Source organism: Dreissena polymorpha, chromosome 1 (assembly GCF_020536995.1).
Source record: "Dreissena polymorpha isolate Duluth1 chromosome 1, UMN_Dpol_1.0, whole genome shotgun sequence".
Taxonomy (NCBI): domain Eukaryota; kingdom Metazoa; phylum Mollusca; class Bivalvia; order Myida; family Dreissenidae; genus Dreissena; species Dreissena polymorpha.
In genome coordinates, this window is record NC_068355.1 from 28,658,605 (window position 1) to 28,668,943 (window position 10,339).

General features: G+C 39.7%; 1 protein-coding gene across 2 annotated transcripts; it reads right to left on the reverse strand.

Annotated features, from left to right (window-relative positions):
- Positions 1–7,058: 7,058 nt before the first annotated feature.
- Positions 7,059–9,014, reverse strand: LOC127864946 (uncharacterized). 2 transcript variants are annotated; one of them, XR_008042338.1, is made up of 3 exons: positions 8,759–9,014; positions 8,418–8,548; positions 7,209–7,465 (listed from the first exon to the last, which is right to left on the reverse strand). XR_008042338.1 is itself a non-coding variant. In XM_052404837.1 (2 exons), exons 1-2 carry the CDS (start codon positions 8,578–8,580, stop codon positions 7,083–7,085), a joined length of 546 nt encoding a protein of 181 aa, XP_052260797.1. In that variant the 5' UTR covers positions 8,581–8,712; the 3' UTR covers positions 7,059–7,082. The 2 variants fall into 2 exon arrangements, 1 of the variants encoding a protein (XP_052260797.1); XM_052404837.1 differs by lacking the exon at positions 8,759–9,014 and having other exon boundaries at positions 7,059–7,465; positions 8,418–8,712.
- Between the last annotated feature and the right edge of the window lie 1,325 nt (positions 9,015–10,339).

Here is a 10,339-nt window from a genome sequence, read left to right on the forward strand (position 1 = left end):
AAGGTCACGGTGACCCAAATAGTAAAATGGTTTTTCCGGATACTCAAGAACGCATACGCCTAGGATCATGAAACTTCATGGGTAGATTGATCATGACTCGCAGATGACCCCTATTGATTTTGAGGTCACTAGGTCAAAGGTCAAGGTCACAACGTGACCCGAAATAGGAAAATGGTTTCGGATGATTACTCAAGAACGTGTGACTACCTGCCTAGGATCATGAAACTTCATGGTGAATTGATCATGACTCGCAGATGACCCCTATTGATTTTGAGGTCACAAGGTCAAAGGTCAAGGTCACGGTGACCCGAAATAGTAAAATGGTTGTCGGATGATAACTCAAGAACATTAACGCCTAGGATCATGAAACTTCATAGGTAGATTGATCATGACTTGCAGATGACCTCTATTGATTTTGAGGTCACAAGTCAAAGGTCAAGGTCACGGTCACACCCAAATAGTAAATGATTTTCGGATGATGACTCAAGAACGCTTTGCCTAGGATCATGACACTCCATAGGTACATTAATCGTGACAGGCAGATGACCCCTATTGATTTTCAGGTCACTAGGTCAAAGGTCAAGGTCACAGTGACAAAATCGTATTCACACAATGGCTGCCACTACAACGGAAGCCCGTAGGGGGGCATGCATGTTTTACAAACAGCCCTTTTATTTATTTTTTTCAGGATAATGACATTTATTTAGTATAACCACTGTGTCAAATTGTCAACTTGTTATGTTCACGTTGTTTATAAATATACTTGCTAATGTGCAATGCATTGTTTACAGTAAAGTTGGCAGACAATAGTGTTGAGCTGTCTCAAATTGCAGACTTTAAATGTAACAATATTAATAGTGATTATAGGCAGTTAATGTTTATCCAGATGTCAGAGGAATATTCTGTTAATTTTGGAAGATGGGATACAGTCATAAAAAGTGTATTCATTTCATGCATTGTAATTGTTTCATTTGTTGATGTTATGTGTAGTTGTTCTTGAACTTGTGTCCAATGTATTATTTCACTCATGTAAATAATCATAGTAATAACAAATACTTATGTGCGCTATACTATTAATGATGTTACTACTACTCCGTGGTGGCTCAAGTGAGACTGGCTTATCAGCTCACTGTACAGTATAATAGTCAGATTATTCAAGCATGCAGCTATCTATTGTCTGTATCTAGTTACATTATGCAACAGTAATATTGAACATTCATATTCACAAAATACATTTCATAAGGGACTAACGTCTTAAATTTATAGTAAGTTTATGTTGAATACCCCCATCTAAAGTCTGAAATTGGGAAAGTATTGAATACTCTTTCGTGAATATGGCAATATGAACAATTGAAATAGTTTGTAAGCTAGTATAATACAGTTATTGAATTGTATCATACATGTAGATAAATCTTTTATACATACATTTTCTGGCCAATATGTATCTGTGCTTTAAATTGTGTATTGTTATTGGTTTGATAGTGTTACAGATCGTGTTGTGAATAAAATGTAAATATAATTTTATTTTTAAACCGATTAAATTGTATTGTTTGCATTTTATTAAATGTCTGACATTTCTTCATCTTTATATTAAAAATGTTGATTTCTTTCTTCTCTCGATTTTGAATTAAAACACTTAAATGTAAAGTTATCAAGAACAACAAATAAAAACTGTTGAGATTTTGAGATGATGTGTTTGTTCACAAAGCTGCATTCTGTGATTTTAAAAAAGTACTGAGGATACTTTATAGAAATACTGAAGATACTTAAATAAAACTTATTATACTTAGTGCAAAGTGAGGAGTTAAGAATGATCCAATTATGTTTACACCTGCCCAGCCATAAACAAATGAGCCTCCCTCAGGAAAAATGGAGCTAAATGCATGTGCATAAAGTTTCATGTGTCAGGGATAAACTTTCCGCCTAATCTGAATTGTAGAGAATTCCATTAAGGTGGAAAGTGTCGTCCCTGAACAGGCTAATCTGGGATGACACTTTCCGCTTTAACTGAATTTCAGTATAGAAGAGAATTCCATAAAGAGGGAAAGTGTCGTGGCAGCACAGGCAAATCTAGGACCACATTGTACGCCATGCGTAAGGCCCTGCTTTCCCAGAGAGTGCTTCTGTCATTATCACTATAGATGCTATTTTCATATAGGTACCATTGACAGAGTTTTTAAACACATTTTGAGCTGGACTATATATATATAGTGGAGCTATCCTACTCACCCCGGCGTCGGTGTTAACATTGGACGATGTTAAAGTTTGCGCACCACCTCAAATATTTTCAATGTCCTTGAAATAGTGCTTTATATTTTGCACACTTCTTTACCAACATGACCCCAATCTAAAAACAAGAGCAGACAATTGTATCAAGCATTTTGTAAGAATTATGACCCTTTTTTCATTTAAAATATGCATATTATTAATAAATCTATGTAAAAGTTTGCATACCATCTCAAATATTGTCTATGTCACTTGACATATTGCTTTCCTATTTGCATACTTCTTCACCAGCATGACCCCAATCTATAAACAAGAGCAGACAACTGTATCAAGTATTTCGTAAGGATTATGGCCCTTTTTTCACTTAGAAAATTGAAAATTCGGTTTAAGTTTTGTGTTAGGAGGCCCCACTTTATTACTTAATATCAAAGCCATTGCTTTCATACTTGTATACTTGGTCGGTTTGTCCACCAGATGGTTGTCAGACAATAACTCAAGAACGCTTGGGCCTAGGATCATGAAACTTCATAGGTACATTGATCATGACTCGCAGATGACCCCTATTGATTTTGAGGTCACTAGGTCAAAGGTCAAGGTCACGGTGACCCGAAATAGTAAAATGATTTCAGGATGATAACTCAAGAACGCATACGCCTAGGATCATGAAACTTTATGTGTAGATTGATCATGACTCGCAGATGACCCCTATTGATTTTCAGGTCACTAGGTCAAAGGTCAAGGTCACGGTGACCTGAAAAGTCGGGGGAATTTTATTTCATCAGGTTGGTGGCAACACTGATAAAACTACATAGCAACTTCATATTTGGCTTACTGGGAGGGCATTGCGTTTCTCAAAGAAATCTTGATTCAATATAGTCACTCCTTACTGGGGTATAATTGTCTTACATGTTTGCGTCTGTCTGGCTTGTTGCACCCAGAGAAGCTCCATGGCAAGGCTCAGACCTTCATCTGACCTTCATAAGTGCCTCAGGGTAGTCTGTGAGGGGCCTGGGGTCATCCACATCTGCCTGGACATTGACAGGCAAATAATATTACACAAAACAAAACACCAGTTTACCTAAGTGAATAGGGTCATGTCATTATATCAGTCGTCATGTCACTTTACCAAAATAACAGCTGTGCTTAATTTCCAATTCCTTGGTACATCAAAGCTTTTAACCTCATATAATTGTACAGCATCACACAACAGGATATCGATTGTCCGAGTTACATTATCCTGATTGACACCGTTTAACCATTTTTTAGCTCATCTATTTTATTTTTTTAAATATGAGCTTTTGTCATCACCTTGGCGTCGGCGTCCGGTTAAGTTTTGCGGTTAGGTCCACTTTTCTCAGAAAGTATTAATGCTGTTGCATTCAAACTTGGTACACTTACTCACTATCATGAGGGGACTGGGCAGGCAAAGTAAGATAACTCTGGCGTGCATTTTTGACAGAATTATGTGCCCTTTTTATACTTAGAAAATTGAAAATTTTGATTAAGTTTTGTGTTTAGGTCCATTTAATTCCTCATGTATCAAAGCTATTGCTTCATACTTGCAACACTTACTAACTATCATAAGGGGACTGTGCAGGCAAAGTAATGTAAATCTGACTGGCATTTTGACAGAATTATGTGCCCTTTTTATACGTAGAAAATTGAAAATTTGGTTAAGTTTTGTGTTTAGGTCCACTTATTCCTACAGTATCAATGCTATTGCTTTCATACTTGCAACACTTATTAACTATCATAAGGGGACTGTGCAGGCAAAGTTATGTAAATCTGACTGGCATTTGGACGGAATTATGGGCCCTTTTGTTAAGTTTTGTGTTTTGGTCCACTTTACCCCTAAACTATCATAGATATTGCTTTCATACTTGGAACACTCACAAACTATCATAATGGTACAGTAAAAGGACAAATTGCATAACTCTGGTTGTCATTTTTACGGAATTATGGCCCTTTTTTGATTTAGTAACTTTGAGTATATGGTTAAATTTTGTGTTTCAATCCACTTAACTTCTTAAGTATCAAGGCTATTGCTTTCAAACTTCAAATACTTTCATGCTATCATGAGGTTACTGTACCTGGCAAGTTGAACTTTACCTTGACCTTTGAATGACCTTGACTCTCAAGGTCAAATTATTAAATTTTGCTAAAAATGCCATAACTTCTTTCTTTATGATTAGATTTGATTGATACTTTGACAAAACTTCTCTTACCTGACATACCACAATAGACTCCACCCAAACCATCCCCCGTGTCCTCCCCCCTCCCCCCCCCCCTCCCCGAATCACCCCCCCCCCCCCCCCCCCCCCCCCCCTCCGAATCCCCCACCCCTATTTTTTTTTTTTTTTTTTTTTTTTTAAGATCATCTCACAAATGACCACCACACACCCCTCACACTATACTATACCCCCCCACCCCACCCCCAAATTGTTTTTTTTAAACGGTTAAACAACACAAATATTTATTTTTATACCGTCCAACCATCGCACCCAAGAATCCCCCCCCCCCCCCCCCCCCCACCATCCCCCGAATTTTTTTTGCATTTTTTTTTTCGCATTTTTGGTTTTTGGAAGATAATGTAATAAATGTCCACGCCCCCACACTATTCACCCCTCTTCACTCCACCCCTCCCTCCTTTGTGATTGAAAATGAGAGTCCCTTCACCTTTAAAAAGAAAATAGATGAGCAGTCTGCACCCGCAAGGCGGTGCTCTTGTTAATCTACGCTGTTTAAAGAGGAAAACAAAAGAAACTCGTTGAAATAAAAGTGAACCTAGACATAGCTTGTCAAGGAAAATGGCGGACAGTTCGTTGGCATGACACTTTATGCTCAGGCATTAAACCCCTTTTTCAAGAACGAGGCTCATTTGCATCTTGAAAGTAAAAAACCTGGGACTGGCATTATAATGCATGTGCGTAAAGTGTAGGCCCAGATAACATGTGTGTGAGAAACTGGGCTTAATGCATGTGCGTAAAGTGTTGGCCCAGATTAACCTGTGTGTGAGAAACTGGGCTTAATGCATGTGCGTAAAGTGGTGGACCAGATTAACCTGTGTGTGAGAAACTGGGCTTAATGCATGTGCGTAAAGTGTAGGCCCAGATTAACCTGTGTGTGAGAAACTGGGCTTAATGCATGTGCGTAAAGTGTAGGCCCAGATAACATGTGTGTGAGAAACTGGGCTTAATGCATGTGCGTAAAGTGTAGGCTCAGATTAACCTGTGTGTGAGAAACTGGGCTTAATGCATGTGCGTAAAGTGTAAGCTCAGATTAACCTGTGTAGACTGCTCAGGCTAATCAGGGACGACACTTTCCGCGTTTTCTTGAAGTTTTCGTATAAATGAAAATTCTAAACAAAAATCCGCTCTAAGCGGAAAGTGTCGTATCTAATAAGCCTTTGTAGACAGCGCAGGCTTATCTGAGACGGCACTCTACGCACGTGCGTTAAGCCCCGTTGTCCAAAACAAGCCTAAATATACGAATAATGCGTTTGCGTGTGAATTTGCGTGAAAATGGTTGCAAAAAAGACGTTATTTCTTATGATAAGGAGGTCAGGTTTTGCCAGGTCTTGCACAGTTTTGACGACATCGCCAAGATGGAAGTTTTGCCCGTACCACTAATCCCGTGCACCACAAGCAGGGCCGCTGTCGATGTGTCCAGCAGGTTGGATTTGATCAGCTGTAAGAGAAGAATGCACAGTGGCAGTGGCAACAAATGGGGCTCGGCCTGTGAAAACTGGGCTTAATGCATGTGCGTAGAGTGACGTTCCAGATAATTAAGGACAAAACTTTCCACCTACACTTGGATTTTCGTTTTTAAGACCTCTTTGAAATGAAAAATTCAAAAGCGGAAAATACCGTCCGTGATTACCCTATATGGACTGCACAGGCTAATTTGGTATTAAACTTTCCACACACGCATCAAGCCCTTTTTTCCCAGAGCGAGGCTCATATCTTAAGTCACTGATAACTTTCACACGTTTTTTTTTCTTTGCTTCATATTTAAAGGGGCCTTTTCACAGATTTTGGCATGTTTTGAAGTTTGTCAGTAAATACTTTCTATTGATAAATGTAAACATTTGCTCTAAAAAGCTCCAATAAAGAATACAATTTTAAAAAAGAAAAAAGTAACCCTCAACAGGGCTCGAACCAATGACCCCTGGGGTCTTGGCGTAAAAAGTCACCTATTGAGACCTCTCGACCATTCTTCCGCATACATTTACAGCGGTAGTTTATACCATATATAAATCCTCGTAGTTTCACAAAATATAACGACAACAACAGAACTCTCCAAATTATTCAATCGTTTCGCGTTGCAACGCTTTATAATTTTCAGGTTTTTAAATCGTCAAAAGATGCATATAATGGCTGTTTTAGAGCATGGTAAATGTTCAGTATTACTGTTTCTTTACTAATATCATAACTAAATCGAAAAATTGCGAATCTGAAACAACTTTTTTTAATTTTGTCAATTTACCAAAGCGTGAAAAGGTCCCTTTAATAATAATAACTTAACATCCACATAATATTAACAAAAATACTATATTAATGTCCTAATACAGAAAAGACCTTACACAAGTAGCCACCAATTGATTACACTCTACAACTGCTTATTAAGATAAACATTTAGTTCGACGTGGCGTAATGGATAAGGTGTCTGTCTGGAGATCGGAAGGTCACTGGATCGATCCCCACTTGGGGAGCGTTCTGTTGATCTTCCCCCAAAGACACCAAGTACTGGCCATATACTCAGGAAACGCACTTGAGTGCGTTTCTTTAAGCCTGAGACTTTCGATGCAATCGAGCGTAAATAAATAGGTTTAAACAAAGATAAACATTTGTGCCAATTTATTTCCGATTATCGCTCTGTCTTGGACAATTGAGGGATCCTTTTTTGAAAACCCAAACATACTCAAAATGGAGTATACCGATTTGAACACGATAGAGCATTACACAATTCGATAATTTAGTAGCAGGGAAATCGCTCATGATTCTCCAAATTGATAGCGTTGGGATGTTGAAATGATAAAAAATATTCGCGCGCACATCCAGCGTCTCGGTACGTCCATGGAACTCCGCGCACAACCGGATGTGCTGCAAAGATTCCTCGGTGAGTGGGACGTGCAGGGGCGTTCGATTCCGAATAGCTTGCGTCACCAGGGAGATCATGTAGTCCGTGAAGTCCTTGCAGAATCTTCTGCGCACCACGACACTCCGCAATAAATCTGAACCTATAATCACGTGACAAAACACACTTTAGGTGAGCACATGACCATATGTAAAATAATGAAACGTGTTACAGAACGAACCACATGAAAACACACACTACGTGATCACGTGAATGTATGTTTCAGAATGAACCACGTGACATAACGAACCACGCCACAACACACACTACGTGAGCACGTGACTATATGCGACAGAATGAATAAAGTGACAGAACGAACCACGTGACAACACACACTACGTAAGCATGTGACTATACGTGAATAAAAAACACGTGTCAGAACAAATCACGTTAAAACACGCATTACGTTAGGATGTGATTTAATGTGACAAAATGAACAAACCATGTGACTGCAAACGCTATGTTATCACGTGACTATGCGTGACCGAATGAACCACATGACAACGCGCATTTTGTGAGCACGTGACTATATGTTACACAATGAATCACTTCACCGCATAACTGCGTCACAGCACCAACTACGTGAAAAGAAGAACTACGCGACCAATCACTTGAGTCACAGCATTAACATCTATCAATCACACTCTGTTCATCAATCATTCGAAAGATAACAAAATATACGAATAGCCGTTTGTGTAACATTATAATATTTCCTATAGAATACGCACGATCTTAAGATACGAGAACAACGATGTACACATTGCTCGTACGTGTTTACGAGTCTCGCTGTTAGAAAACTGGGCATAATGCACGGGTGAAAAGTATCGTCCCAGATTTAATCGGTGATGACACTCTCCGTCTACACTGGATTTTCGTTTAGAAAAGACTTCCTTTACATGAAAAATTCCATTAAAGCGTTAAGTGTGGTCTTTGATTAGCCTGTGCGGACTGTACAGCCTAATCTGGGACAACCCTTTACGCGCATGCATTTATCCCAGTTTTCCCAGAGCGAGGCTCATATGGTTTATAATACATGTTCGTGCGCATGCGCTCACCGATGTATCCGAGAGTTCGTAGCTGCTCTCCTGGCGGTCTATGTCCTCGATGTTCCGGCGCAGCTAGATGGCCTGCCTGGCGATGGAGTCCTCCGCCTTGAGCAGAACTTCCTCCACTTGCGTCTCCGTCACTATAGCAACGAACAACACCAGTATTCACCATATTGAATTTGAAGCTTAAAAACACGCTCACTCCTCATTCAAATGTAATACATATTTTTTCTATTACTTTATAATCTTTTTTATTTGTTTATAAAACTAAAACAAATGTATAAATCTCGCAAAGTTTTTCACTTTCATATTGTAAACTAACTTTACAAAAAATGCGTTACTTTAACTACCAAACCAATTATCGCTGTCCTTGCTTATGATCCGACATGTGCGTGCTGGTTGATGAGAGGATGTAAGCGGGGGGAACCGCGTTGTCGTCAGGGGAATACCACCAACAGAGGAAGGCATTTCACACCGGGGGCTGCATTATGTGAAGACCCGGAGTGTGTCCTAGCCCTCCTACCGTATAAATTTACTAGATTGACTAAAATGGGACGAAATATAATAAAAACCAACCAATCTCACATGCTTACGGTAACGGGGATTGAACCCGGCTCGCCGAGGTGAGAAGTGGTGAGAAGCGCGTGTACTGCGCTTACCAGGCAGTCTGATTTTTATATTCTGGATTTAAGTCAACTAATAATAGCTGTCCTTACAGTATGAACCCGATGCTGAGAAATCTTCTTTTTTCAAACACCAAGATAATTTTAACCGGACCGAAAGTTGTTCTTACTGGTGGAAGAGCCGGACGGTCTCCGGGTCTTCGACCTGCGTCAAGAAAAGCACAAACTCATCCGTCGGGATGATCCGAGGGAACGCGATGTAGCCGTACTTGTGGGACAGCAGCGACTGCGATAGGAAACTGGTCATTATAAGAGCCTCGTTCTGGGAAAACTGGGCTTAATGTATGTGCGTAAAGTGTCGTTCCAGATGACACTGTGCAGTCCGTACATGCTAATCTTGGACAACACTTTCCACTTGTATAATAATGTTCGTTTTAAGGAAATCTCTTCTTAGCGAACTACCAGTTTAGGTGGAAAGTGTAGACCCAGATTAGCCTGTGCGGGCTGAACAAACTAATCTGGGACGTCACTTTACGCATATGCATTAAGCCCTGTTTTCCTAGAACGCAGGTATTTAGTAGTGCGTTATGTGCATGTATATGTGCGTCATGTAAAACTTGTTGAAATTGCACTAAGAACATTTTAGTCGTATTCGTTTGTTTGTTTGTTTTATATAAAATTATCAATGTTTAGCGAACACAAACTAACAAAAGAAGCAAACAAATAGTCATAATAATAAGAAAATATTGTTCAACAAATTATTAATACCTGCGCAGATACTTTAAGTAAGGCGAATTCATAGTCATCCCTTATTAGCTTGTGTGGACTGCACAGGCAAATCTGGGGGGACACTTCACGCACATGCATTAAGTCCAGTTTTTTCAAGAGCGAGGCTTGTTAAAACAATACCGATTGGGCGCAATGACCATGGTCCGGATTACGTACCACGAAGCTGGGCCCAGTGGTGAGCTGCTGACACAGCCTGTTTGAGATAGAGACGGAAGCTTGACCGCTGCATTTGAGCCGAGCTCTAGGAAAACGATGACATAGCGAGCAGACGCATGACCACTACATTTAGTGTGTAAATTTTGAAGTTTATGAAGTTTTTTTCCGCGCCTGTGGCAGCATCATGTGCGTAACTGGAGTGTGTCTTTAGCAATCCAACATAATGTGCTTACTACAATCATGAAATATAGCAATTCTGGTGTGGTCTTGTATTCCGCGGGGGCGTAATACCCGGAGGAAACCTCACCTGTCCGATATGGTGACCACCAGAAAAACTCACATGAATCCAAAACTGGGTATTTA

Excerpts from the sequence above, each read along its gene's own strand:
- LOC127864946 (XM_052404837.1), bottom strand. The coding sequence starts at position 8,580 with ATGGTGAATACTGGTGTTGTTCGTTGCTATAGTGACGGAGACGCAAGT. Across the intron at positions 7,466-8,417 it reads ACGAACTCTCGGATACATCG|GTTCAGATTTATTGCGGAGT; the intron begins GTGAGCGCATGC and ends ACGTGATTATAG.